Source organism: Lipomyces arxii (genome assembly GCF_038497795.1).
Source record: "Lipomyces arxii strain Phaff 12-163 unplaced genomic scaffold V1512scaffold_5, whole genome shotgun sequence".
Classification (NCBI taxonomy): domain Eukaryota; kingdom Fungi; phylum Ascomycota; class Lipomycetes; order Lipomycetales; family Lipomycetaceae; genus Lipomyces; species Lipomyces arxii.
The window spans coordinates 597,371-625,348 of record NW_027117704.1 but is presented as its reverse complement, the minus strand read 5'-3'; the positions used below and the strand labels follow the sequence as shown (position 1 = coordinate 625,348).

At 42.6% G+C, this 27,978-nt stretch overlaps 12 protein-coding genes across 12 annotated transcripts; 9 read left to right on the top strand and 3 right to left on the bottom strand.

Annotated features, from left to right (window-relative positions):
• Window positions 1-251: 251 nt before the first annotated feature.
• On the top strand, window positions 252-1,393 carry V1512DRAFT_205780 (kinase-like domain-containing protein; the record flags this gene model as incomplete). The annotated part of the gene is made up of 2 exons (XM_066913370.1): window positions 252-542; window positions 587-1,393. The coding sequence occupies 2 exons, from the start codon at window positions 252-254 to the stop codon at window positions 1,391-1,393; spliced, it is 1,098 nt and encodes a 365-aa protein (XP_066772282.1).
• Window positions 1,394-1,754: 361 nt separating this feature from the next.
• Window positions 1,755-2,491, top strand: V1512DRAFT_261462 (uncharacterized protein). The gene is made up of 4 exons (XM_066916074.1): window positions 1,755-1,798; window positions 1,857-1,926; window positions 1,984-2,039; window positions 2,154-2,491. Exons 1-4 carry the CDS (start codon window positions 1,768-1,770, stop codon window positions 2,156-2,158), a joined length of 162 nt encoding a protein of 53 aa, XP_066772281.1. The 5' UTR covers window positions 1,755-1,767; the 3' UTR covers window positions 2,159-2,491.
• A 1,548-nt stretch (window positions 2,492-4,039) lies between these two features.
• Window positions 4,040-5,365, bottom strand: V1512DRAFT_139605 (uncharacterized protein). Its single transcript, XM_066912998.1, has 2 exons — window positions 4,786-5,365; window positions 4,040-4,735 (listed from the first exon to the last, which is right to left on the bottom strand). Exons 1-2 carry the CDS (start codon window positions 5,103-5,105, stop codon window positions 4,240-4,242), a joined length of 816 nt encoding a protein of 271 aa, XP_066772280.1. The 5' UTR covers window positions 5,106-5,365; the 3' UTR covers window positions 4,040-4,239.
• Window positions 5,366-8,743: 3,378 nt separating this feature from the next.
• Window positions 8,744-9,778, top strand: V1512DRAFT_247151 (uncharacterized protein; the record flags this gene model as incomplete). The annotated part of the gene is made up of 2 exons (XM_066914473.1): window positions 8,744-8,809; window positions 8,864-9,778. The coding sequence occupies 2 exons, from the start codon at window positions 8,744-8,746 to the stop codon at window positions 9,776-9,778; spliced, it is 981 nt and encodes a 326-aa protein (XP_066772279.1).
• Window positions 9,779-10,027: 249 nt separating this feature from the next.
• On the bottom strand, window positions 10,028-11,188 carry V1512DRAFT_139971 (uncharacterized protein). Its single transcript, XM_066913000.1, has one exon. The coding sequence runs from the start codon at window positions 10,902-10,904 to the stop codon at window positions 10,278-10,280; it is 627 nt and encodes a 208-aa protein (XP_066772278.1). The 5' UTR covers window positions 10,905-11,188; the 3' UTR covers window positions 10,028-10,277.
• Window positions 11,057-12,722, top strand: V1512DRAFT_261447 (uncharacterized protein). The gene is made up of 2 exons (XM_066916073.1): window positions 11,057-12,652; window positions 12,705-12,722. Exon 1 carries the CDS (start codon window positions 11,225-11,227, stop codon window positions 12,308-12,310), a length of 1,086 nt encoding a protein of 361 aa, XP_066772277.1. The 5' UTR covers window positions 11,057-11,224; the 3' UTR covers window positions 12,311-12,652; window positions 12,705-12,722.
• Window positions 11,946-14,646, bottom strand: V1512DRAFT_290694 (Catenin-beta-like protein). Its single transcript, XM_066918221.1, has 3 exons — window positions 14,435-14,646; window positions 14,314-14,383; window positions 11,946-14,263 (listed from the first exon to the last, which is right to left on the bottom strand). Exons 1-3 carry the CDS (start codon window positions 14,459-14,461, stop codon window positions 12,354-12,356), a joined length of 2,007 nt encoding a protein of 668 aa, XP_066772276.1. The 5' UTR covers window positions 14,462-14,646; the 3' UTR covers window positions 11,946-12,353.
• V1512DRAFT_237218 (DNA polymerase epsilon subunit C) lies at window positions 14,614-15,635 on the top strand. The gene is made up of 2 exons (XM_066914143.1): window positions 14,614-15,110; window positions 15,160-15,635. Exons 1-2 carry the CDS (start codon window positions 15,018-15,020, stop codon window positions 15,466-15,468), a joined length of 402 nt encoding a protein of 133 aa, XP_066772275.1. The 5' UTR covers window positions 14,614-15,017; the 3' UTR covers window positions 15,469-15,635.
• A 194-nt stretch (window positions 15,636-15,829) lies between these two features.
• On the top strand, window positions 15,830-21,815 carry V1512DRAFT_237214 (DNA-directed RNA polymerase II subunit RPB1). Its single transcript, XM_066914142.1, has 7 exons — window positions 15,830-16,086; window positions 16,185-16,217; window positions 16,280-16,405; window positions 16,467-16,539; window positions 16,594-16,664; window positions 16,719-21,153; window positions 21,205-21,815. Exons 1-7 carry the CDS (start codon window positions 16,033-16,035, stop codon window positions 21,669-21,671), a joined length of 5,259 nt encoding a protein of 1,752 aa, XP_066772274.1. The 5' UTR covers window positions 15,830-16,032; the 3' UTR covers window positions 21,672-21,815.
• Window positions 21,816-22,076: 261 nt separating this feature from the next.
• On the top strand, window positions 22,077-24,121 carry V1512DRAFT_261437 (PP-loop family-domain-containing protein). Its single transcript, XM_066916072.1, has 3 exons — window positions 22,077-22,382; window positions 22,431-22,900; window positions 22,957-24,121. Exons 1-3 carry the CDS (start codon window positions 22,256-22,258, stop codon window positions 23,977-23,979), a joined length of 1,620 nt encoding a protein of 539 aa, XP_066772273.1. The 5' UTR covers window positions 22,077-22,255; the 3' UTR covers window positions 23,980-24,121.
• A 55-nt stretch (window positions 24,122-24,176) lies between these two features.
• On the top strand, window positions 24,177-25,947 carry V1512DRAFT_223790 (uncharacterized protein). The gene is made up of 2 exons (XM_066913770.1): window positions 24,177-24,820; window positions 24,870-25,947. Exons 1-2 carry the CDS (start codon window positions 24,306-24,308, stop codon window positions 25,732-25,734), a joined length of 1,380 nt encoding a protein of 459 aa, XP_066772272.1. The 5' UTR covers window positions 24,177-24,305; the 3' UTR covers window positions 25,735-25,947.
• Window positions 25,870-27,662, top strand: V1512DRAFT_139298 (nitrogen permease regulator 2). The gene is made up of 3 exons (XM_066912996.1): window positions 25,870-26,166; window positions 26,217-26,830; window positions 26,881-27,662. Exons 1-3 carry the CDS (start codon window positions 26,151-26,153, stop codon window positions 27,463-27,465), a joined length of 1,215 nt encoding a protein of 404 aa, XP_066772271.1. The 5' UTR covers window positions 25,870-26,150; the 3' UTR covers window positions 27,466-27,662.
• The last annotated feature ends 316 nt before the right edge of the window (window positions 27,663-27,978 follow it).

The following is a 27,978-nucleotide window of genomic DNA, read 5'->3' as shown; positions in this document are numbered from 1 at the left end:
TCACTTCAGCTTCTTTGCTGGGAGAGTATTCCGTTGTATTTGAAGACAAGCCTGTGATTAGTGTACCAAAGGTACGCAAACCGTATGGCGAATTACTGCCTGCTCCGCCAATTCCTGCTGCCGATGATCTTGGGCTTGGAATTACTTCTTTACATACAGCAGATGCACCGCTACCGGCTCAATCAATGTTGAAAATTACTAAGCCAGATTTACATTTAAAGACAGGTTTAATTGAGCCGGTCAAAGATGATATGCAACGGGAAAAATCACTGTCAGAGGATGTAGATTCTGCCAGTGAGGTTTTTGAAGCTTATGAGGACCCTGCCTTACCAAAATTGCGTTGGCGAGAAGTACGCTTATTGGGGAAAGGCACTTTTTCTCGGGTAGTTTTGGCCAGGTTGATCGCTAGTCCGGATAATGAGATTAGGTACGGTGAATCTAAGGAGTTGGTTGCGGTGAAGATTGTCGAAATTACAAGCGCAGGAGGGGCTAGTCGCGAGCGTATAGAAAGCGGACTGAAACGTGAGGTTGACATATTAAAGGTAAGTTTTGATCTTTTGAGTTGAAATAATCGCTAATGCAGTAGAATCTGAATCATGCGTGTCTGATTCACTTAATCGCGTTTAATCTTGAACCGACCCGTGCGTTGATTGTTCTTCCGTATTGCCATGGAGGAGATTTGTTTGATTTGGCAACTTCTACTTCTCGCCTTGACTTATTGCAGCCGCACGTTGTACGTAGACTATTTGCGGAGGTTGTCTCAGCGGTGGGCTATTTGCATCGAAACAATATTGTCCATCGTGACATAAAATTGGAGAACGTTTTATTAGTTGTTGATCAGAGTGCAGTTGAGTCAGCGGTGCACGAATCTAGGCCATTGACATGTTTAACAGATTTTGGATTGTCGCGGCAGATTGATCCCTCAAACCCACTCTTAACGACAAGGTGTGGTTCAGAGGATTATGCGCCACCAGAGCTTATTATGGGGCAGTCTTACGACGGGCGGCAGACCGACGCTTGGGCGCTCGGAGTTCTGCTGTACGCTTTGATGGAGGGCCGCTTCCCATTTGACTCACCACCACCGTTACCAGGATCAGCATCTCGCAAGTCGGGTAGCGCGCGTAATAGGGTGAAACACCGAATTGCAAGGATCGAGTGGTGCTGGGTTCGGTTTCGGCGGCGAACTGAGAACGAAGACGATGTTTACAGCTACGACCACGATCTTGATTCAAGCGACGAAGATGAAACTATCGCAGACATCAATTTGTGGACTGGAGCACAGCAGATTGTCGAGCGGTGCTTGCGCCGCAAAGATTCGCGGATTAGCGTGAACCAGATTGCCGAATCTCCGTGGTTGAAAGGCGCTGTCGATATTCTCGGAATCAAGCAATAAAATTCGACTGCTTGTTTTAAAATACTTCAAAGGGATTGGTTCATTTAATAATAAGATTAATTTGTGAGGAAATCTGTACATTGGTGGTGGCTCTGCGGGTCAGATCGGCGTTTTTTTTTGCTGATTTACGCGTTTTGTTTTGTGACTTTAGGTGTTTGCTTGTATCATATGGATTGTGTTTACCATAGTTTAGTCGCATTTGTTTTGGGTCTATTGTAAGTTGAATGGATTCATAAAAATCTGGGTTTGAATCGTGAAGAGTAGTTTAGGGTTGATATGATTACGTAAAGGTATGGGTATTGTGTCGGTTACGCAATCATATCGAAACTGATGACAGAACGCTCGTAACTTCAAACACCTCTCTCGATTCAAAAATGTGCAAACCTTCAACTTGTAACACTTGCTGTATGTAATTTATTTGAGTTGTTATAGTATTAGATATTTTGCTGAAGCAATAATCTAGCTGGAAAAACATGGTTTGGATGTGGTTTACATATTCCGTCAGTCCTTGACAACGTTCCAAAATCTGAATGGTGATTAAACTTTGATGTTGTTCATTAGAAATCGAGCAAATTTGACTGTATCTATAGGTGTACATGTGAGAAGCCTGCCGACAGCCCGTATCCTCCTATGGGTGCAGCGCCAGGTGCGTGTGTTGTTATGTGAGATCCAGGTCTCTTAAATCAAGATGTATTTTTTTTTTGCTTTAATAGCCGTCTGGATCTGGTATGTGGATCGAGAACTGACTGTGAATATGCAGCTTAGTCTGAATGGACCAATATGGAGACATATGTAGCCACGTCGAGCTCGTCGATGCGAAAGTGGATTGGAATAAATTTAACTTGTTTTCGCCATTAGTGCAATTTAGTCTATGTACGTAAAGACCAAAAAGATTTATTGGAATCAGGACAAAAGTATAGGGCCCAAGTTTGTAGAAAGTGTACAGTGTTGAACCGGAGAAGTAGAGGAGTATGGAGACCACGGTTCGCGAGAGTACGCGTGAGTATGCGAGAGTCGCAGAGTTCACTCAGTACACTAGAAGTACGTTAAACTGCTCTGAGTTTAAGCGGCCGAGATAATAGTTTAATTTTACAAAAGAAATATTTGGGCACATCGCCACCAAAGATCCAAAATAAATATAGAACGTCTCTCCGCCGTTTGCCCGAAGCATCCGTGTCAGACAAATCAATGGAATATGGGCATGTGTGGAGTTCAGTGGAGCCATTCATCATCCGGATTGAGCAGTCACCAACATGTGCCTCTGCCATCAAGATCTCTGCCGCATAAGATTCTATATACGCGGGCCGAAAAAGTGTAACTAAAGTAGTTTGAGTTGAAGATACACGATCGAAATAGGAAGGATAGCTTCTTCTACGCAGACGAATTAAAATGTCTCGGGGTTTACAATTCAAACTTCCTCAGGAGTCATTAGAATGACCAAAGTACTGACAGATACAGTAACTATCCATTACTATATGCACATATTAATCGGCGATTTTGTGTGACTATCATATTATATAGTCAGCAGCGACTGGTCCTGCCAAAACCCTGATCTCAAGCAAACAATCCGTCTTGGTTCATTTTTGTACCCCTGAATTCGGTTTCCGGCATTTCAGTCTGAAACTCCGTCAGAATAAGGTTTAACATGTCTAGAGCTTAAAACCGAAAACACCAATTAACCCTCAAGCTCTAAATGCAACGTACCGGCAAGTACCGAACTATGTATATACTGTTACGTTAGTCGGCAATTGCCAATAGCCAATAGCCACTTGAAGTTGTTTCATCGCACAAAAGGTACAAATTCTTTTGGTGCATTTCGACGTAGATCTGTCTCGTAGACAAGGATGCGGCTTTCTTTGACAATATACGCCTATTTTTAATCTTGGATCATCACTTCACTCAACGGAAAATACTTTTGTTTCCACTCAATTTCACAGCCGTGGCCTTACAGCCGTGAATGACTATGTATCCACTCGAGCCTGCATTATCCGGCCTGACATGGTCCTCACACTACCGGATAATCAAGGTTAAATTGAACTCATCATATACCGCTAAGTAGAGAATTCTTTGACAAGTAATGCTATTCCCTCAGCCTATTAGGCCTGCCTGTTCTGACACTAAGAGATCATTTTTGTCTTATCGTATCAGCCAGCACCTCGGAAGGTATCGTGCCGGATCCGTTTTAAAAGTCTGTGCTGAGCGCGCTCTGACCATGTACACAACACGTATTGCTAGCGTCAGAATCATTTTTTGTTTTTCAAGCAAACTAAAAATAAACTCAGCTCCAGCCGTTCGTTGGTTCGTTCAAAATCCATGTCAGGCTAAATCACTATCGCACCCGTTTCGTCTATTTTCAGCACAAAAAGCATGTTACAACTTTTTAAATGCATATTGGGCAGCATATAGTACACAAAAGTCTTCAGTGAGCTGTCTATGGTTGGTTTAGTATGGCATTTCAAAAGCCTCACAACCCTAGTCCTATCCTGTTGCATTTTTCTTTGAAAAAAATGACCTCGTTTACGAGCGGCAACTTGCGCTCTGACTAATATATGTTTTCAGGTAAGCAAAGAAAAACCACGATTTGCAATTGCAAGTTAGTATTATTTTTAGAAGTCATTCGAAATCGATCGAATGACAAAATCGATATCTCACAAATTCAATGCTGCCACTTTGATATTCGCAAATAAAGTTTATGTGCCACATCTGTTCACGACGCTAGTCACTTACAGTAAACCCTAATTGATGCTCCCCCAGCCAAAAAAAACAGAAATTAAATGTCAGGTTTATCAGATGTAGCAGTATTATCTCAAAACAGAAATCCAATGAAACAGAACCAAGAAAAACTTTTACAGTAAAAAACCATGACTAGTCATAAGTAAATAAAAATTAGACTTACCATCACAAGCCAAATGGGCTTTCTTACAATTAGAACATGCTGAAATAACATTCGGCTTCGGTCGGCGAGCAATACCAGCAGATGACGGTATAACGGCCGACGACTCACTTGCGGACCGTGACAAATGTGCCCTATGTCGCTGCTCATACTGATTTGATGACAGTTGCGACGGCAAGTTTGGCAGTGGTGTGGTGGCAAGAGATGAATTACTTTGCGAATCTGGTCGGTGACTGTGAGCCGTTCCAACATATGGCACTTCCTGCTGTTCGGTTGGAGATGAATACTGCCTTGATTGTAGTGGCGGTAATGTTGCCAGAGATTGAGCAAATTGGCCGTTATAAACGTCTTCGGCCAATAAACTAGACAGGACCTGTCGCGAATGTTGTTGCGAAGGATGTCCGTCAAATGACGACAATGGAGGTAATGACATTCGAGGTGTCAACCCACTTTAACTAGTCAAAAACATTTAATCAAGCAATTAAAATAGCGGACTTACTCTGTTGGTGCGGATCCATATGGATAATGTTGTAGACTTCGATAGGACGAAGTAGCCAAAGGCGGTTGTGCCACTGGCATGCTAGCCAATGCATAGATATCCAGAGCTCTCCCACCTTGAACTTGAGCCTGTAGTTGTGGAGACCTGTGTGATACAGGATCAAATTGAGATGTTGATGGTGCCACAACTCGAGCAATGGCAGGAAACGAAGGCAATTGATGGGGCGAAGAAATTACCGGTGTATTGGCGGAAGACAACGATGGCGAATCGATTGGGCCTGGAGGTTCTTCAGGCTCACGAGAAGGCGATGCATCTGTCATGGTCTACTGTTGTGCGCGAGACTAACGCGTTAGATTGGCTATTTCCGTAATTGTAACATAGGACCACGGAGTCACGAAGGAGGATACGCTAATCTTGAGCAGATCTATAAATGAATACAATAGAGATAAAGCAAAGTAATTGAATTATAGAACAGCAGAATCATGAATGGTGAGAGAACAGGCTTTATTTGAACTTTGATGGGAGTCGGGAAAGTGCTCAAGGTTGCAGAGACTAAGTCTCATCAGGTAATCAGGTCAAGTAGCGGCATAGTAGGTGAAGAGAAAAAGTATATAAATAGAGTTATGTAGTATAAAATATATTGAATGTTATTCTCCCCTGCCAATCTTGGTACACATAAATAGTGGTACCACGGAGATCTGTCGCGCGCTCGATGGCTGGCTGGCTCGGAATCCGGTACCTATACTTCTAACCATAGACGAACAAAATGGCTGCCATAGTCTAAACCTTATTTTTACGTTTGACTTCACTAGTCATACTTTAAAATGTCCACGGTGCTAAAAATTCATGCGCATCTACTTGAACACCTGGACTGGCTACAATATATATATATATTTAGCTCGTTTTCTTGACTTCAGTTTTTGCGTTTTAATTAAGCAGGCCATATAAAGTGGGAGCCGGTGGGTTTCATGTAACCGATTTTCTGATTACCGAGAAGTGTAGAGTGACAACGATTCTCACGAAACGGCGCTCTGACTCTATCACGAACTAGACGACGATGACAATGGCTTCGAATACAGTGAAAGTTCAACCTGTTGAAAGACCTATTATAGTTTGCAATTAATACACTTTAAGTGATAGGTATTCTGACATATTACGGAAGCACAGAAACTAATCCGGGATTTTGCGATGAGCTCTGTAGATCGACAACGCTGCAATATTATTGATTGGCAGCTTAAACGTCCAACGTAATGGTTTAGACGAATATTCTTTGGGTCAATCCAGCGCGACTTTGACATGGCTTAAGTAGCTTTCCGTTCACAATCGTGAATAAAAGATTCTGCACCTCAAAAGAGTCGCACAGCATTGCCTAGCTTTTGTAGCAGCTGGCTTTGGTATGCAAAGCATCTAAGTGCTTCTTTTTATGTGTATTTATGAACGAAATGTAGCATAGAATACTGCTCTCTTCATTGTCTCGAATAGTCTTTGGTAAACTGATTCTTAGTTGGATATTTAGTGCTACTAAAAATCCTACTCCTGCTTCACGACAGTCCTGACTGATGCATATCTTCTGACCGATAAATGGCAGTCTGTGATATTTGACAATGACTCGGGTTCATGTTTGAAAGTCTGAGATTAATAAACAGCACCAAAGCTAAGGACGTGAATTGGCATCTTATTTGCGTCTTTGATATCTCGGGTTTCGTTGTAGTTTCAATTCTATGCAGAGATATCCTTGACGGCGGAAGGATGTAACAGGTAGACTTACTGTAATCACGATAACGATGACATTCTACTGATGGAATCAAATTTACAAATGGTAAAGCCAGGCACTGTGCAGCATTTAAAATATCGGATACAATTAGTCAACTAAAAACGGTTATGAAAAATTATGGGAACAGTGCCAAGAAACCTTATCTCGACTTATTTTTACATCATCAATCTTGATGATTGATGACCAGAATGTTTAGGACGAAATTCATTGGAAATTTTGTTCAAATGTTTCACGATATCGTGAAAAGCAGCTTTATTTTCGGACCCGTGCATTTGCAAAACTAGTTACGGTACACTATCTAGATATCGAAGCTTTGATAGATACACAGCAAAACCAGATTACTGGGGTTAAATCATGAAAAAAAGAAACAGTTCAGACCTGTGACGCGCTGACCTTTGCCTCAACCGGCTTTTCCGCATAAATCTTGTACGGCACGACACGACAAAATCGTACGATGCATCACGACGATTCTATCGCACTTAGAGTTGTACTGTCGTGATGATCTGCGACGATATGCAATCTTTTGATACATTCTGACGGACGTTGCCGGTTGCAGTAGGTAGAAGAGATCTGCCTGCCTTTTTTAACTGCGCACATCTAAAGTGCAAACACACGAAACGGTACGACGCTGGTGCAAAGCAAAAAAAAAACAAAGTTACGGACATGCCGCATACTTGAACTTTAAAATTTGTAGCTGTTCGTTACTACCTTTTAGCTTCTTTCGATTGCAGATCTTTAAAAGTTCTATGATCGGAATGCTAAACTTGCCGTAACTTATTTTATATAACTATATGTATACTGCACTATATGACTAGACTAGATAGTAATTATCGGATGACTGTGCTTGTCTCGTAAACAATGTCGAAGAGGGCTGGTCGCTAAAAGCTAGTAACTAGTTCAAAGGTTCGCAAACGGTCGAAAGGTGAGCCTAATTATAGATATGGTCTTGTTCTTTCACCGATTAGCTGGGCTTTACTATAGTCGACGACGGTCTCTTGGGGCCAACATATATGCGGTAACGAACAAATAACTGCATCAACAACTGTTTTTGTTCTCCTCTTCTCGTATTTATTATAATTATTATTCATCTGTTATCAGTCAATCCTGTCATTTCGTTCTGAATATGAGCAGCTTTTGTCTGTCTTACTTTTGACTTTAAAGTTACAAATGATAGATCAGCCTATTCTATCCTTGTACCAGATAGTGTACCTTCTTCAATCATTTCTGTACATGCACTGAAGAAGCCACGAGGCATCCAACCCGCACGGCCTTTTGCTGGCCCGAGCTTTTTCTGTTTCTTTTTTTGCCTTCTGTTTTTATTTCTCGCCCCTGGTTCAACTTCTATTTCATACCAACAACGACTGAGTTTTTATTTTTATAACATTCAACGACTCTTTAAAAGTACTCAATCATCATCTCTCTCTCTAACGTCCTGCCACTTTCATATCCTGTCTCCTTCAAGAAGGCCCGCATTAATTACCCTTCATACCATGTCTGACCGGTTAGATACGGAAATAGCTTGCTGTACGTTCTTTTGTTTTGCCCATAATAAAGTTCTATTTTTAAAAATCCGTTTCGTCTCAATTTGGACCCGCCCCCTTACTAAATTGTACTCTAGTTCCCTTTCAAAGTCTGCAGGATGTTCCACTTGTTTCATTTTTATCTATAGTTATAAGCTTCGTTTCGCTTAACGTGCTTATTTTTATTTTTGGCATATAATTTTGATAAGAGACCTTGAAAGATTTGGATCCAGGGGAACACATTTATACTTTCAACTAATCCACCTCTGCGACTTCCATTTTATTTGTTCTCAATCGCTAAATTAAAATAGTCTTACATATCCTGTTCTTTTGGGCGTACGAACTTTCCCTTAGCTTACGTATTCAGTGTGGGTAAGAAGGTTTTCGCCAGCTCTCTATCACCACTTATGCTGCGCCGCATGTGTCCTCCCCGCAGATTTTATTTGGCGTTGTGTGCACACCATGTTCAATCAGCATTATACTACTTATTACTGCTTTGTATATTCTTCATACACATTCTGCTTACATTCTGTAAAGATACCAATTTTTATTAATGTTTTTGCGCTTTTAAGCTGCTTTGTTGCGGAGTTTTCGGAGTTTTTGGCGTTATATTGCTTATGCTTATCTATTTCTCATGAACCATCAGTCACTCTCTAAAGTAGTCATGCTTGCTAACGAAATATTTACAGTTGGAAGACCTTGTCAACGATGTGTAAATCTAGGTAAACAAGTAAGTCTCTAGTTTTGATCTTAACCCGGTCAGTTGAAACTAACAAGCTAAAAGGATACTTGTGTTGATGTTCGACATAAAAAACGTGGTAGACCGAGATTGCGCGATGATTTAACTGTTTCACCGAAATTACAAGCTGCAACAAGTTTGCCTTCAAATTCGGATGCCTCGAGAAAAATCTCTGCATCATCAATATCTTCATCGTCATCTTCGTCTTCGCGGTCGTTTTCGGACTCAATTGTCCCGACGTCTGCTTCTATGAGGAGTCCAATTAGTTTCCCATATTTGCCGGTGTCTCAGCCAGTAAGTGCAATATTTGCATCTACTTATGGCTCGCTGGATGGGAACATTAGATCGGATTTCGCGTCAGATGCACGTGGACATGACACCATCCAGCCACAATACGATTCACAAAATGACTACTTCATTGTGGTAGATACAGTGGAAGGTTTGCCTATCGCAAAAATCTCAGATGCAATTCGCAGAATTGTGCCTGCAGTCCCACTTCGATTGTCACATATTTTACGGGACGAACAGGTGTACCTGGCAACAGAACGAGTGATTAGGGCAAGAGCACGGGCTGAATCAGAGAGTTACATTTCTCTACTAAAGCAAGCTACATTAGAGGAACTGGTTCGACCGATAGTTGGGCAACATATTCTGCCGCATAGCAGCGCCATTGAGATTTCGCCACATTCTGGCGTACAGAGCCGACTGATATCGGATGTCTTTAGATTGGAAACAGTTGAAAACATTCGAACGACAGCATTTACAGCATTTTTGGTTCAATCAACCTTGAATGACCGCGATGTTGAATATGTGGTTGTCTGGTTGAACAATCCCGTGGAGAGAGAAATGCAGTTCAAGTCCGAAACAGAAGACACAGATGCACGGCATGATTCACGTGAGGAGTCCAGTACAACTCCTCGTCGTAAGCGTGGCTTTGGACTTGGCGATATTTTAACATAGATGAAAGGATCAAAACAATCCGTGACATATTCGAGATATTTTATTGTGTAACATAGTTCTGTGTTAATACGGTTCTGATCCATCGCCGTTGTTGTCTAATTGCGTTTCATGTACATTGTCTGAATTTTGCATAGTGATAAAAGTATACAGGCGTCTATTTATGCTTTTTTTGTTTTGAAGTAGGTGGCACTGGATTGACAGGACATGCAAACAGGGTCTAATAAACTTGAGGATTGAGTAGCTTAGCTAGGTTATGAACCGTTATGTAAAATTTTCTTGTAAGTTTTTTATCCTTCTTTTGAAAACGGTCAGTTAGGCCAGTAATTAGCTTTAATGTATATATAGCTCAAGTTAATTTCGCAAACTTCTGTAGGCGGACAGTCAAAACAGGAAACGAACTTTTCTTAATTTATAATTACAAGCAAACATTAAAGCAGATAAACTTTCCAACCCAAACTCCTTATAGTTCTAGATAGTGCCACTTTTTTTGGTTTTGAAATCAGCCGAGAACCGTCATCTTCTTTTTTTTTTTTGTCGACGACGTCGCAGTTTTCTTGAAATCGCGCCAGTTGTTGATCCGATCATCTCGAGTCTCCTCCCACTTCTTATCCATTTCTCTTTTCCGCTTGCGTTCCTCAATTTCACTCTCTTGTCGTTCACGCTCGCGCCCTTCCTGCTGCATCTGGAGCTTCGCCAACCGCTCTCGTCGTGTCGCAGTCTCAAGCAGCACCTGCTTTGTTTTTTCTCGCCAAGCCTGTAAAAAATCCTCACTTGTCACTTCCGGGTGATTAACTGACCACCCTCGCTCGCGAAGAACTACTTTTCGTGCATCAGCAATGGAATCGTCCAACATGCCTCTCTTTTTCTCGTCCATTAGTTCTGCCTCTGCCTTCTTCAGCTTGTTAAACGCTTCAGGTGCATTTTTATTCTGCGTCTTATCCGGATGTATTAATAATGACTTCTTTCTGTATTGTGCCTTGATGTCGCCGGGAGCGGCACCGGGAAGTAAATCAAGTATGGCGTAGGAATCTAGATGAAAGCATTTCAGGATCCGTTCAATTTCACGATCTTTATTTAGAGAAGATGCTTCCCTTGACAAAAAGGCGTCAATATCGTTCGTCGCCATGGCAATCTGTAGTGTCACACCAGCCTGCTGAGCCAAGTATGGAAATAGTTCGTTACACTTCCGTTTATGGTGTAGACCGCGATTCAAACTCCACGCGCCTTAGTGCAATCATATCTGACTGAGTCCGGGTAAATTACCTGTCAAGGCACAAAGCATATTAGGGTTCTCCAGGGTTAAACTACCAGTGCGGCTTTTCACCTCCTGAAATCATTTGTGGACTTCGTGGATCAAGTCTTAGGACTATCCTATCTCTTTCCGTTTCTTACCGCAAAACGTAATTTCACAGTAAAGGAAAGATTGTGGTCATCTGACACACGTTAATGATGAACTTAGCTCAATTACAGACCCTTGCAGTTGTTTTGGCTCCGTTTTTGCTGCCGCGAATCATTTCGCGAATTCAACGGTTTCGACACAATGGTAGTCTGACCGAGACTGGCAGCAGAAAACAGATACAGTCTTTGGAAGTCAGAGACAAGCTTCTGATTATCTTATTGCTGCTTGCGGGTATAGCTTCTGTTGCACAAACTGCGATCGAATTAAATATTCAGTCTGAAAACCTGTTCACTGCCTCACGACTGAGCATACTTACCCCAACCGATGTGATTCTGAAAACGATGCAAAAATTAAAAACAAATACAGAGCATAATATGGTGTTATTGTCACACTTGACTTCAAAGCGGTCACGTGCCATTTATGCTGCTTTTGGCGAAGATGCGCTGGTAAATTGCAGTTGGTGCGAAATTGGCAGCGATGACTCCTACCGGATCTACGTTCTATCGACTCTGCTATGGCCGTTTCTGGCACAAGTCGTATTGGTCAAAGTAGCAACGTTGCTGCAACCAAAATTGAAAGCGGTACAGTTGTATGCCACCACGGCGCTTGTTATTGGAGCCGGCGTTGCGGTATGGCGACTAATTGCGTTCAGCCCAACGGCAAACATTCACCCGCGTGCGCCAGATACAGTGCATTACTTGCTGCATGATTTGTTGGTGCAGAGAAACAGTTTACTGTTTGTATTTGACATTTTGTTATTAGTTCCATGCTATTTGGTTGGGACAAACAGACTCACGCTTACAACAGACGACATTATAGATATCATGCCCCAGCAACGAGAAATAATGCAAATGTTTGGACAAGTAGAGCAGCAATTGGACGTTGTTTTCCAGAAAACAAAAAGTACAAACTTGGTTGAAGGATTGGCTCGAAAAAACATTACACTGCGGCAACAGACGGCAGAATTTTGGAACGGCATCGATGACCAAGAGCGCAGGCTGCTCAACGACACACGGATACAGAATGCGATAGACAACGCAAAGCAAAGTTCTGAGTATTCCCGCTGGACCACGGAGTCAGAAGACTTTGCCAACGTCATTATCAGCGCCGGCAAACGTAATCGAAAATTTTGAAATATATTAATATATAATTGTATGTCACAAAAGATAGAAAAGCTTACAAAAATTCCATTAATACAGTGAGCATCTCCGCCAGATCTGATGCTTCATATCTTTGCTCAGCATCTTCGTTTGCATCAGAGGAAACTTCGCCTTCTTCAAATTCAGACTTTGGCATAATTTCGTTTCGGTACGCTTCCAACGTGTTCTTCACGTCGTTCAAAGTTGCATTACCTTCTTTCAGCTGCTTTAAAATTTCGGTCTTAATGCCAAGATCATCATCCCCGTCCTCTGCAACAAGCCATGCGATAACAATATCGATCAGCTGTAGCCGATACCCGCCGTTGTCTAGTCTTTGTAAGTACCATTCTGCATCGCGAACTTCCAAGTCTGACTCCCAATCTTCAAGATCGTCCGCTTTCGTAGGCTTTGTTTTTAGAAACGCAGTTCGCTCCCCTTCAATCACAATATCTGTTCTATCCATCCGTTCGGTTGTAAAATTACGCAACTGAAGAAGCCGCGCAATTTTTTCGTAGCTTTTTTCCACAAATCTTGCCACCAGCTTGAGTTTCTGCTCAGACGATTCTGGTAAATTCCGGAATAGCGAGCCAATAATTCCCAGCAAAGCATCTAGTGAGACATGCGACACGCTTCCCTTTTCGGCTGATCTGTGATATTTTGCCTCTGCAAATCTAGATGACATAAACTGCTTAAACAGAGGAACCAGCCCGGAGTTATTGACAAAATCTATGGCTAATGGCGATGAGCCACCAGATGACAGAGCGTAATCTAAGACCTTAACAGCTCGAGCCTTGCCATGCTTTCCACCGCTCTTCACAATCATCAAAAGCAATTCAACACCTTCATTTTCCAGTAGCTTATCTTTGCCCAGATCCTCTTGAACAACAATGGAGAGGGAATCAAATACGTTTTCGAAAAACTCAACCGCTTCGACATCTTCTACCGGTGGATCAAAGTGACGATAGGAAGCTAGCGCTCTTAACAGAGCGTCTACGCCGGAAAGCTCGCCAAGATTCTTGTCGTTGTATTCTTGCCTCGCAAAATGCAATCTCGATATCCGTGACTTTTGCAAAATTATTGATAGTACTTCTGCCGCATACTGTTTGTTCTGTGAAACAGGCTTCTCTTTGACAAGAATACGCTGCAAAAGCCACGGTAGTAATGATGTATCACCTGCGCCTCCTTTCCCGCTATTGTTCACAAGCAAAATATCTGTAGTGGTTTGAAGCGCAGTGAAGTTCTCAATTACGTTCAAAATTTGAAAAACTCCAGCTCGTTCAGGTTCTTCATCTTCACCTTCTCTTATTGGTTTGTCTTCGCTACCGCGGACGCGTCTACTGTCGTCTAAGCGCGTCAAATTCACTATAAGCTCGTCTAACATTCCAGATTCCGCCGCGGCTGTGAGCAAAACTTCCAAATCTGCCTCTTCAGCTTGAACATCTTCGTCTGTGAGTTCTTCGAAAAGCTGTATTGCGCCCACAACAATATCTGTGTTTTCATGAGCAAGCAGAGACGAGATCATCTGCAGTCCTTCGTGCTCGACGAAAGCCGGGTACAACTCAGTATGTTCAGTCAAGACTGATAGCGATTTGATGGTCCTATCAAGCTCTTCTTCTGAATCTAAAAATTTGGACGGATTGTCGTAAAATTTCACCCGCTGTTGAGTATTTCGTTTGATGATGCGGTCTAGTTTGGAAATCTGTTTTCTGATCCAAACTTTGTCGTATTTCTCGTCACCAAGTTGGTCGTCGTAGTTATTTACAAAGTCAATTACATCCTTCTGTTCCTCAGACAGCCCACCTCCAAAAAACCGTCCGCCCTCTTCGTCTTCCAACGGTTCGTCAGGCAAATCTGCATTTTCTGCAACGTTATCGTCTAGATCGTCACGTACTTTTGATGGGCCCGGTAAACTACTGTCGTCAGATGTACCGGACTTGTATTTGTCCACTATAATTGTTAGTATCATTGCCATTAATTTATTTCGTAAAGCATCATACGTAAACTTGATAGATCATCAAGACGTCTTTTCTTTGTAGCAGGGCCAGCTGTAGAACTCTCACTTGATTTCTACGACAACATTAGTACACTTTTCAATTTATATGTTCATATTTTCAATACTTTGAAGAGTGAATTAATGTCAGTCATTGCCTAATAACGAGAATCAACATGTTAAGCAAAATTCGCGTTTTTAATTATTGACGTAGTTCGAATTAGAGTTTATCCGGATTCAGCCAGACCTCTTTAGTAAACCTACTGATAAACTTATGCTTATCACCTATAATCGCTTTAGGGACACGGGTGCCTTAAATTACATATTACTATTACAGATCATCCATTAAGTTCATTAAGCAGACCAAATTAGCTCGAGAAAATCGATGTGTCTGATTTGGGCGAGGGCGCGGCCTCGAAGCTACAAAAGCTTTTCGAGGTTTAGGGTGCAATTAAGGTTTATAGAAGGAATAGAGAAGTCCGACAGCAGAGCAAAACATGAAAAACCTTAAAATTTGTGTAGTGGCAGGTAGCGCATATAAATAAGGTGAGTTCGCAACGCGCTCATGCGCCGGTCCAGCCTTCGACATTTTCAATCTACACAACCATAAACCCCCATTCATTTCGTCCTCTACGGTGAGCACGTTATGAAAGGCTGATTGAATTTTTTATCAGCATTTAATACTTTACATCTAATAAAGAGAATACGGCTATGAATACTAATGAAGCATGTGCTGTCAAGTCTGGGGATGAGCCGCAGCAGCAACAGCAGCCTTTACCCGTCATTAAGACGCGTTTCCCGGTGGTATGTGTATAGTATTCTAAAGTTTGACGTTGTTAAATAACATTGTTAGGCGCGAATAAAAAAGATTATGCAAGCAGATGATGATATTGGCAAGGTTGCTCAAGCAACACCGTTGGTTGTAGCTAAAGCGCTTGAACTGTTTATGATATCTTTAGTACGGGAGTCTTGTGGTCAAGCTCGCATGCGGAGTGCAAAGCGTGTTTCTCCAGCCCATTTGAAGCAGGCGGTTTTGAGCAAAGAAGAGTTTGATTTTTTAGTGGATACGGTTAGTAAATACCCTGATCCAGTTGCTGCTACAGCAGAAAATGGTGAAGGCACTGGCTCTGGGCGAGGTCGGAAAAGAAAAAACGCACAATAGATGTGTATTGTAGTTTGTATAGTTGTGTGTTTGACAGTGGGTTTGGCGTTCGGGTTGTGTCTTAGTTTTTTGTACGATTTAGGACGAATAATTGATGAAGCGACAGCTCGCTGCATTGATAATGTAATTTTCACATACATATTCATTTGTTATACCCCATTCCGATTGATTCTGTCTTCTAGTTACGCGTTCTCCCTTCAAAGAATTTGAGAAATGTAAATTCATTGGCGATGTTGAATAGATGAGATAATATGAGAGGATACAAACCCTAATCCCCAAGTCACGTGAAATGTTTGTAGTACATTTCAGCACATAAAATATCTCGGTATGATCACACAAACTTCCTTTTCCGACCTCAAACATTCTGTAAAGCTGCGTTCTCACCAGCGAAATTCTCCATCTCCGATCCACGACTTTTTGATCTCTCCAACACATTTTTATTCATCTCGCTGTGCTCTAGTGGTTTTTGGTGCTCGCAATAGCATTTGCTGCAAAGATTAAGACAGGAGGCTCCATTGAGCTGGAAATCCACTTGAAGTTTCACGAACTTGAGCAGGTGTTAACATGAGTGGCGTTCTGTTTCCATTCTCTTCAGCACCGCTGAAGACGGTGAAAGAGGTAAGAAATAAAGAGAATTTTTTAGTTAATTTCGGATGGGTCGTTACTTTGAATTGCTGGATTAGTATCATGGAATTATGGCTAATGTTAATGTTTAGATCCAGTTTGGTATCTTGTCGCCTGAAGAGATTGTACGCGTCTCCGCTTTTTCAATACAATCTAAAAAAACTAGATGGCTAACTTTTGTTTACAGAAGGCTATGAGTGTCGCAAAAATCGAGTATCCTGAGACCATGGATGAGACTCGTATGCGGCCGCGTGTCGGTGGTCTCAATGACTCAAGATTGGGATCAATTGATCGGAACTTCAAGTGTGAAACTGTATGAATTTAATTAATGTGTTGAACTATAGAATTGTTATGCTTACAGATAATGTTTTTAGTGTGGAGAGGGCATGTCTGAATGTTGCGGTCATTTTGGCCACATCGAACTCACCAAACCCGTCTTTCATATTGGTTTGCATCCCTCACCATGATAAGCTGTTTGCATGCATTATCTGACAATTTCAGGTTTCATCAACAAAATCAAAAAGATTTGCGAATCTGTTTGTTTTCATTGTGGCAAGCTAAAACTTGATGAAGTGAGTTCCTGAAATGTATTTTTTTTTGCATCGAGTATTTACAGTTTCTTAAAGAGCCATCCGGCATTTGCTCAGGCGATCAAGATTCGTGATCCTAAGAGAAGATTTCAAGCGGTCTGGTCGCTTTGCAAGACAAAAATGGTTTGTCAAACTGATGCACCTGATGACGACGATTTTGGAGAAGCCGGTAAGGCTCCAAAAGTCTCACACGGTGGATGTGGAAACTCGCAACCTACCATTCGGAGGGACGGGCTAAAGCTTTGGGGTACATGGAAGAAAGACAAAAACGATGAAGGCGATCAGCCTGAGCGACGTCTGCTCAAGCCAGAAGAAATTCTTAACGTTTTCAAGCATATCTCTGATCAAGATCTTGATCGTCTTGGTTTGAATGCTGATTATGCTAGACCTGAATGGCTGATTATCACAGTTCTGCCAGTACCGCCACCACCTGTCAGACCTAGTATTGCTATTACTGAAGCTGCTCGAGGAGAAGATGATTTGACTTACAAGCTTGCAGATATTTTGAAAGCCAATGCTAATGTCAGGCGATGTGTTCAAGAAGGAGCTCCAGCTCACGTCAAGAACGAGTTTGAAGCGTTGCTGCAATTTCACGTTGCAACTTACATGGACAACGATATCGCCGGTCAGCCGCAAGCTTTGCAAAAGTCGGGTCGTCCTGTCAAGTCTATCAGAGCTCGGCTAAAAGGTAAGGAGGGCCGACTTCGTGGTAATCTTATGGGCAAGCGTGTTGATTTCTCCGCTCGTACTGTCATCAGTGGCGATCCTAATCTTCAGCTTGATCAAGTTGGTGTTCCACGAAGCATCGCGCGAACTTTGACATACCCTGAAATTGTGACTCCTTACAATATTCAAAAGTTAACTCAATTGGTTCGAAACGGACCTAATGAGCATCCGGGTGCTAAATATGTCATTAGAGACACTGGTGAACGTATTGATCTTAGATATCACAAACGTGCCGGTGAAATTACCCTACAGTATGGATGGCGTGTTGAACGTCATATTGTCGATGACGATCCAGTACTTTTCAATCGTCAGCCATCGCTGCATAAAATGTCTATGATGGCACATCGTGTCAAGATAATGCCCTACTCGACCTTCCGTTTGAATTTGTCTGTCACTTCGCCATATAATGCAGATTTCGATGGCGATGAAATGAATCTTCACGTGCCGCAATCTGAAGAAACTCGTGCTGAACTTACTCAGATTTGTGCTGTTCCTTTGCAGATCGTTTCTCCTCAGTCGAACAAACCCGTTATGGGAATTGTGCAAGACACACTTTGTGGTATTCGCAAAATGACTAAACGTGATAACTTTTTGACGTACGATCAAGTCATGAACGTGCTGTACTGGGTCCCTAATTGGAATGGTACCATGCCTCAGCCTGCTATCCAAAAGCCTAAGCCACTCTGGACTGGAAAGCAGATGATCAGTATGGTCATCCCTAAGGGTATCAATTTGCAACGATTTGATGACAAGAACACTGCTATTAGCGTTCGTGACAACGGCATGATGGTCGAGAACGGAGATATAATGTACGGTATTGTCGACAAGAAAACTGTTGGAGCTACCAGTGGTGGTTTGATTCACGTCATTATGCGTGAGAAAGGCTCTGTTGCAGCACGTGACTTCATTGGAGGTGTCCAGCAAGTTGTCAATTACTGGTTGTTACACAATGGTTTCTCTATCGGTATTGGTGATACTATTGCAGATGAAAAGACTATGCAAAACATTACCAATACAATTTATCAGGCTAAGAGCGAAGTGCAGCAGATCATTCTTGATGCCCAAGCAAACAGACTTCCACCCGAGCCTGGTATGACTTTGCGTGAATCATTTGAGCAGAAGGTCAGTAAGGTGCTTAACCAAGCTCGTGACACAGCTGGCAGATCAGCCGAAACCAGTTTAACCGAAGCAAACAATGTGAAGCAGATGGTTGTTGCTGGCTCCAAAGGCTCTTTCATTAACATCTCACAAATGTCTGCTTGTGTCGGTCAGCAGATGGTCGAAGGTAAGCGTGTGCCTTTTGGGTTTGCCTATCGCACCTTGCCGCACTTCACGAAAGATGATTATAGTCCAGGATCACGTGGTTTTATTGAAAATTCTTATCTACGTGGTCTTACCCCGCAAGAGTTCTTTTTCCACGCTATGGCTGGTCGTGAAGGTATCATTGATACAGCAGTCAAGACAGCTGAAACTGGTTATATTCAGCGTCGTCTAGTCAAGGCTCTTGAAGATATTAGTGTCAAGTACGATGGAACTGTGCGAAACTCATTGGGTGACGTTGTCGAGTTTGTGTACGGTGAAGACGGTCTCGATGCCACCTTTGTAGAAAAGCAGAGTGTGGACTCAATGTCGGGATCTAATGATAGGTTTCAGCAGCGGTTTAAGGTTGATCTTATGGATCCTATGTGGACTCTGAAGCCTACTTTACTAGAATGTGGTAATGATATCATTGGTGATACAGAAGTTCAGAGTGTTCTTGACGAAGAATACGAACAGTTACTAGGTGATCGTAAAGTTTTGCGAGAGTTTGTTTTCAAGAATGGTGAAGATGCATGGCCATTGCCTGTCAATATCCAGCGAATCATCCGCAATTCGCAGCAGATTTTCCATCTTAACAAGCAAAATGCGAGTGATCTTACTCCAGTGGAGGTAGTGGAGAAAGTTCGTCAACTATGCAACAGACTCATTGTGGTTCGTGGCGACAACAGTGTTGTCCAAGAAATTCAAAAGAATGCGACCATGCTGTTTCAGTGCTTGGTGCGTTCCAGACTTGCTAGTAAGAGAGTATTCGAAGAGTACCGATTGAATCGGGTTGCATTTGACTGGGTTCTTGGTCAGATCGATGCCCAGTTTGCTCGTGCAGTCGTTGCACCTGGTGAAATGGTGGGTGTGATTGCAGCTCAGTCTATTGGTGAGCCTGCGACTCAGATGACTTTGAACACTTTCCATTATGCCGGTGTCTCGTCCAAGAACGTCACTCTTGGTGTTCCACGTCTTAAAGAAATTCTCAATGTTGCTAAGAACATTAAGACGCCAAGTTTGAGTATTTACTTGTTGCCTGAGTGTGCAGAGTCTATGGACAAAGCTAAGGCTGTTCAAAGTGCTATTGAACACACGACTTTAAAAACTGTCACAGCTGCTACAGAAATTTATTACGATCCTGATCCACATTCGACTGTTATTGAGGAGGATGTTGATACAGTTGAGGCGTACTTCTCTATTCCTGATGAGCAGGTTGAGGCTACAATCGACAGACAGTCACCTTGGCTCTTACGTTTCGAACTTGATCGTGCAAAATTGCTTGATCGTCAATTAACTATGAGTCAAGTAGCTGAGAAGATCATTCAGGACTTTAAGGAAGATTTGTTTGTCATTTGGTCTGAAGATAATTCTGAGAAGCTGGTCATTCGTTGTCGTGTTTTGCGCGATGCTAAAGGCATTGATGAAGAGGTTGACGCAGAGGAGGACACTGTTTTGAAGCGCATAGAAGCGCACATGCTTGATAAGATTTCTCTCCGCGGTATTAATGGCATTTCCAGAGTTTTCATGCTGCAGTATGAGCCTAATGTCGCTGGAGCAAATGGCGAATACCATAAGCAGAAGGAGTGGGTCCTTGAAACTGACGGTGTTAATTTGGCAGCAGTTATGGCAATTGATGGTGTTGATTACACTCGTACCTACACTAACTCTTTCGATGAAGTGTTGTCAGTGTTGGGCATTGAGGCTGCTCGCACAGCCCTATACCGAGAGATTCTGAATGTCATTGCTTTTGATGGTTCGTATGTCAATTACAGACATTTGGCTTTGCTTGTGGATGTTATGACTGCTCGTGGTCATTTGATGGCAATTACCAGACATGGTATCAATCGCGCAGACACTGGTGCTCTTATGCGTTGTTCATTCGAAGAAACTGTCGAAATTTTGCTTGAAGCCGCTTCGGCGGCCGAGCTCGATGACTGTAAGGGTATTTCAGAGAACATCATGCTGGGTCAGTTGGCACCGTTAGGTACTGGTGACTTTGATCTCATGCTCGACGAAAAACTGTTCAGCAGCCTTCCTGTTGATTACACAAAGGCTGGTGTGGTTAACATCAACGGTCCCGAGGGTGTTGCGGGTGGTGCAGCTACGCCTTATGATGGCAGGTCACCGGTTTACACAGACACCGGGTACTTGGGCTCGCCTGATCCTATGGCATCTTTCTCCCCCGTGGTCAACTCCGGTTCAATTGACGATCGGGGAGGATTCACAGAATACGGCGGAGGTTTTGGAGCGAGTCCATACGGAGCAGGAGCGCAGTCTCCTGGCTACAGCCCGGGTTCACCGTTTTCTTCCTTCGGTGCTACTTCGCCAATGGTTTATGGTACCAGCCCAACCTCGCCTGGTTACTCGCCGTCGTCACCCGCTTACAGCCCCTCGTCTCCTGGTATGGCAGTTAGTCCAAACTTTGCCTCGTCTCCAAGATTTTGTGAGTTGCTTATAACTGTGAATTAGCTGATTTACTTACTCGTTACTTTAGCTCCTGCAAGTCCTGTTTACAGCCCTACTTCTCCCAGATATTCGCCGACGTCGCCGTCGTACTCGCCTACGTCTCCTTCATACTCACCAACCTCCCCGACTTATAGTCCAACGTCCCCGACATATAGTCCAACGTCACCGACATATAGTCCGACTTCACCGACTTACAGTCCAACATCTCCCACCTATAGTCCGACATCACCAACCTATAGTCCGACATCGCCAACCTATAGTCCGACATCTCCGACATATAGTCCGACGTCTCCGACATACAGTCCGACATCGCCTACTTACAGTCCTACTTCCCCTACTTTCTCCCCCACGTCGCCTACGTATAGTCCGACGTCGCCTGCATTCTCACCGTCTTCGCCGACGTATAGTCCTACGTCGCCGACATACAGCCCGACCTCGCCTAGCTTTTCACCCACTTCGCCGCGGTACTCGCCAACGTCCCCAAAGCAGGGATAAATATTGTAACGGTTTTGTTGGGTTTTCCGTTATGGATTGAGTCATATATATCGTTCTTTGTTCATTAGATTCGAAAAAAAAATTTAGTGCGTTGTAATTTTATGAAGTCATCAATAATTATTGCGGCCGGGTACTTTTATTTAAAAGCTGTTCCGTAGGCCATTCCATGATGAATGTCAAGTAGTATTCTCGGTATTCCAATTGAAATTCTGCACTATGAATTTTTGCCTTAATTTAGTATGGAGTCTTTGGTACTTCGACTCCAATAGATGATCCACGAAGCTCAAGGTTCTTACTGATCTTCTAAGTTTGTATGTTCATATTCCATGCAGCCGCAATATAATATTGTGGGTTAGGGTATATCATCAAAGAAACTGCTTCCAGGGAAAATGTCTGAAATGCTGCAATTCTGTATGTAGTAAAAGCAGCAGCAAATGGGAATTTATGTTCAACAAAGTTGCTTAAGCTGTTTCACAAGATAAGTGGTGGTGGAGCTTTTGTGTTGATCATATTGCAATTTTTGGACTTCGCGACTGTATGATTTAAATGATTGCATCACAGCTCATTGTGGATATTTAGTTAGCATGTCTGCATACAATATAACAATGCGCCCTCTGCTGCAAGCGGCTAGACTTGCAGAGGGCATTTCGTTAGATGAGTTCTCGCTTTCACTGCTACGTCTGTTCGATTTCAAGGTGCCGCCTGTGTTTGGTATGCGATGCCATAAATTCTAGTAGAGGGTTGATTTAACATTGCTAGGCCTTGCGGTATCTGGTGGTGTAGATTCAATGGCTTTGGCGTTACTCTCAAAGAAATTTGCAACTGTCTATGGCACAAAGGCTGTAGCTTTCACAGTCAATCACGCCTTACGTCCAAATAGCACGGTGGAAGCTCAGAACGTTTCGGACATAGTAAGGAATAAAATTGGTCTAGATCACGAGATATTGAATCTTGACTGGAAATATGTCGAGCAGCATGGCATTGAGCGCTCAGCTCGAACGCTACGATACGAGGCTTTGGCAAAGTCGTGCGTGCGGTACAATGTTGAACACCTACTTCTTGCTCACACATTGGATGATCAAGTTGAGACGGTATTGATGCGGTTGATGCGTGGTGCTAGGAAATCCGGATTAGCCGGGATGAGACGCATATCTTGGATTCCAGGTGGAAAAACGGTTTTTGGTGCGGAGCAGGTTAAAATACTGCGTCCGTTGTTGCTAGAGAAGAAGGTCTTTCAATTTTTAAGAGAAGGTTTGTGTTGCTATAGTTTACTGATAGCGATTAGGTGCGAACGATAGCAACTTGCTTCGAAGGTGAAATTCCTTGGTTTGAGGATATGACAAATCATGACCCTTCATACACCAAACGTAATGCGATCCGCGTTTTTTTGAGTAGCTCAGACAAGCTTCCAGTAGCTCTTCGACCCAGAAATGTGATTCTGTTTTGTGAGCGCTTGTCGGAGCGGCGGCGACAGGATGACGTTGCATCGCTTAATCTGTTGAAGAAGGAAGTGGCAGCAACCCGAATTAAGTTGTCGACTAGTAAGCTGTTGTTGACATGGACCCTTAACCCGATCGTGTATGAAAATATGCCCTTGAGCGTGCTTGTTTCGTTTTTGCGGCGACTGGTGGTGACTATCAGTCCTAGCACGATCCCTGATGTGTCAACACGGCAATACGAGGAAATTTTAAAGCGATTGCTACTTCCGGTCAAAGGCAACTTTACTTTTATGGGTGTACTTTGGACGCATTCTAGCAGAAAAATTACAATTAGAGAGACAGCAGTGGCAGGGCCAGTGGAGAAGAGAAAAATTCGAAGCTGGACTACAGGCAAGATTATAGAGTCTTTATCCGAATCTCAGTTTTCGGAACCAATTGTATTGACCAAATTGATTCATACTTGGAAGTTGAGTCGCGAGTCGATGGGTAATGACAAGTACTCCACGGCACTTGTCACAGTGCCCGCAGTTGGTTGGTCTGAATGGGTCCTTTGGGATAATCGGCTATGGATCCGGTGCGCAAAAGCCTACGCGAGCGACGATACGAGTTCGAAAACAATTGTAATTCGGCCGTTCACAGAAAATGACAGGATATATATACATAAACTCGGAAACGATGTACGACACAGTTTCGATCGGACCATGAAGCCAGCTAAAGGCGTTGATATCACAACATTGCCGGTAATTCACGATCCAGAATTATGTAGAATACTGAGTATTCCAACGCTTGATTTTTTGCTTGAGTCTGAGAAGCAGCTTAAGTATGAAGTTAAAATGCGAGATCATGATTTCGTGACGGACAAACGATAATGTAATGATTGCATATTGAAAGACACATAGATATGCTTGTACATACTTCCATGAAATTATCATACAAATTCCGTATATAATCATTATAATTGTATTATGTTACTCAAAATTTGTTAGTAATTAATTTATTTAAATTCATGAATTTGTTCGACGCGAAACTGATACCTCTAGGTAAATGAACATCTTAAGGTTTAAATGATCCTTATTCGGTTTAGTGCACTGGAAGACACAAGGAAGTAGATCAGCAGTTTGACAACAGCAGGTTTACTCAGCGCTCACAGCCCGTAATTTGCAAGCAAGTTAGTATAAGCAGTCTGCTTAAAACGATGCGGGTGTTACAATTGAGTTTAAGGCCAGTTGTAGTTGCCCAGCGTAGCGGATTTCAGCAGAGTATCAGATTGTGCTCTTCACATGCGGATCAGGCACATCCAAAAGAGCCATCGGCGGACGAAGAGAGAGAGTCTTTGGATCACAGACACATTGGCACACAACAGCAGTTGTATATGATTAATGCGCTGACACCGGGATCAGTGTTTTTTTTGCCGCATGGGACAAGAATATATAATCGTTTGCTTTCTTTCATGAGGGCACAGCTTTCAGTCTTTGGCTTCGATGAAGTCGTGAGTCCAATCATATACAAAAAAAGTTTATGGGAGACAAGTGGGCATTGGGATAAATACAAGGATGACATGTTTGGGGTTTTGGGTCGAAACGAGGAGACAAAAGAAGAGTTTGGATTGAAACCAATGAACTGCCCCGGCCATTGCTTGATTTTCAAAGCCACCGAAAAATCATATCGAGAGTTACCGGTTAGGTATTCGGACTTTTCACCTCTTCATAGGTAAGCAAGTAATATCATTCGCTCTACTGCTAGGCTTACTTGCCATTAGAAACGAGGCATCTGGTGCTTTGTCTGGTCTTACTCGAGTCAGACGATTTCACCAAGACGACGGGCATATATTTTGCCGATCCGACCAGGTCCAAGAAGAGATTAAGGCGTCTTTGCAATTAATGGGGAACGTGTATCAAGTGTTTAAATTGTCGTCGTACAAATTTCTTCTCTCAACTCGACCGGACCAGTACATTGGCTCTCTTGAAGAGTGGAACAGGGCCGAGGCGGATCTAAAAACTGCTCTTGAAGAGTCCAATCACGAATTTCAAATCAACGAAAAAGATGGAGCATTCTATGGGCCAAAAATTGACGTTTTACTCAAAGACAGCAATGGTAAAGAGCACCAAGCTGCTACGATCCAACTGGATTTTCAGCTTCCACAAAGATTTGAACTTTCATACAGAGGACCGGATGATACACTAAACCACAGACCGGTTATGATTCATCGGGCAGTGTTTGGCTCATTAGAAAGATTTTTGGCTGTCATGATAGACCAATTCCAAGGCAAATGGCCACTATGGTTGAGTCCACGACAGATGATGGTAGTACCGATTGCAGACAGACACGCGGAATACGCGAGGAAGGTTCAAGCAGAACTGTCAGGCGTGGACACACGAGGTGCCCCAGGCATCCAAAGCATCAACACCTCAGTTTTATATGTCGACGTCGACGATCGGCAAACAACATTGGGCTTACGGATCCGCGATGCTATCCAAAAAGGCTATAATTATGTTGCAGTTGTCGGCGACAAAGAAATGGAGACAGGCTTTGTTGCATTACGTAAACCGCAAGGCAAGGCGTCTAGTGTCTCAATAGAAGAAGCTCGACAAACCTTACTTTACCAAATTGCAAAATATGAGTAAAGGTAGTAAATACCAAGCATGTAACATAGTTGAAACACAAATGTATATAGAATGGAGGATATTGCGTTTGACATATTTTGTAACGTGCTAAATAATGGCTTTGAAATGAGCCACACACTTAAATCTTGCTACATATACAGTAACCCAGCCAGACATAATATATAGTAGGAGAAAACCCTATTTTTGAGTCAGAATGATGTAGCGCCGACAATCGATAATACAAAAAGGCTATCGTACACGACATACACATACCACTCCAGATGGCCTACAAGGACAAATTGTATCCTGTAAGCGATATATAAGTAAAACAAAGATTTGAGATTTGCCAATTGGAGGCGTTATTCAAAAGTGCCATAAGTCTTATGCTATAAAAGCTATAAAATTCTATACCATAGAAATATAAGCACAGCAATAATATGGCAGATTTTGGAGGTGCGCAAGGGTGTGATGAATGATTGAGAGATTGATGCTAATAGTTTTAGGATTTCCTCAAATCTTGTCTTTGTTTTACGCAACATTCCATGCGACTGAAGGTACCAAAGTCTTGTATCAAGTGCCGGCTGGAAGTGCTGTCAAGTCGACCGACTCATCTGCGTACTCATCTCCACTCTTTGATTTCGAGTCAATCAACAGCTATATTATACCCAAGCCACAATTGTGTAACAAGCTGCTGACATTGCGCGTCAATAATTACAGAATTGTTTCACATCCTGTACATATTTGGGATTCGAACTATGCCAGGAACTCGTTCCTGTTTAATTTCTGTTTTGTATTTCATAAGAACGCAGATATATCAGCATACACTCCTGTTGTCCGGAAACTCTCAAAGATGTTTCAAACTTTAGAGGAGCAGAACAAGGTGTTGTCGTCGTCTTTGATGTTGAACGAGGGCCTGAAGAGTATAGTGGATCAGATCTTCGAAGATCTTAACAATTACTGCGAATGTTTTATTCCAATTGATGATACAAATATTATAGACGTTAAGCTATTTCCTCTTCATCCACCACCGCCTCGAATTAAAGCATTCCATGTTCCAATCAGCACTGTCCAACTGAAGACGTTAATGGATGTAAACTGGGACCCGACAATGGAGAAGGTAGACTTAATCTCTAGTTAAATCTGCAATTTTACTAATTTGGCGCTCAGATTGTCGACTATATTGATGGCATCAATTCAGTTAGAAAGATAGCCGATTTGGCAGATACTGATTATGATTTGACAAGAAAATGCATTCAACATTTGATGTATTACAATTGCGTGATTATTGTCGATATTTTCCAATTCGGTAACTCATACGCTTGTACCGCTGATATAACCGCATTTGCAGAGGACAAGCATGTTGGCGAGGAATGTCAAGCGTACGTCGCGTCACCGGGCATCCCGAAACGTAATGCCTGTGAACTACTTGAGCTTTACTGCTCGCTTAACAACGGCCAGACTGTGAAGGAGTGGTATATTAGCAACCGTGAACAGATGCGTGGGATCGATATTCGGCGCTTCATATCTTTTGGTGTCATCAAGGGAATCATTTACCGAATAATGGAAATTCCGGTGTTAGAAGATGTTAGCCCAGATGCGTTAACGGGGATCGATTCGACAGGAAAGCGAATGTTAAGATTATTACAAAAGACGCGGCATTTTGACGACATTTGCACTGATTTGCAAATCTCAAAGACGGAGGCTATAAAATGTCTGGAAAAATATGGAGACGTTGTTTTAATACGAGCATAAAACTGCTCTGGCGTTGGAGTTTTGCTTTTTGGGCGAGGGCAATTTGAAACCGATGTAAATACTAGAATTATTGGCTTTACTGTTAAGTCGTCGGTACGATGACTGGCCGGCGCGCTTGAGCTGCATTTCCTTGTGAACTCAAAAGATGTCAAGATCGTCCGGTGTAAGATTCGAGCCGCTTTGCGTCATGTTTAAGTCGCAAATAACTGGCAAACAAATAAGCGTTCCTGTCTTTAACATTGCCTTCTGAAGCTTCCCAATCAAAAATGTCATTTGAAGGAAGGCGCTCGTCGTCATAGCATGACGGACATAAATCAACAGTTTCATCCCATCTGCGCTTTAAACGAGGCGGAAGGCACGATTTGCCCGCCACGAATCGTGCCTTGTCGCATTTATGAATACGCACGAGACTAGTCCTTTGATCGAACACGAGAGCAGTATGGCCGCAAAGTCGGTAGAACCTTTGCACAAAATAGCACATTTCAAAAAATTAACAGTAGCAACTTTTCCAAA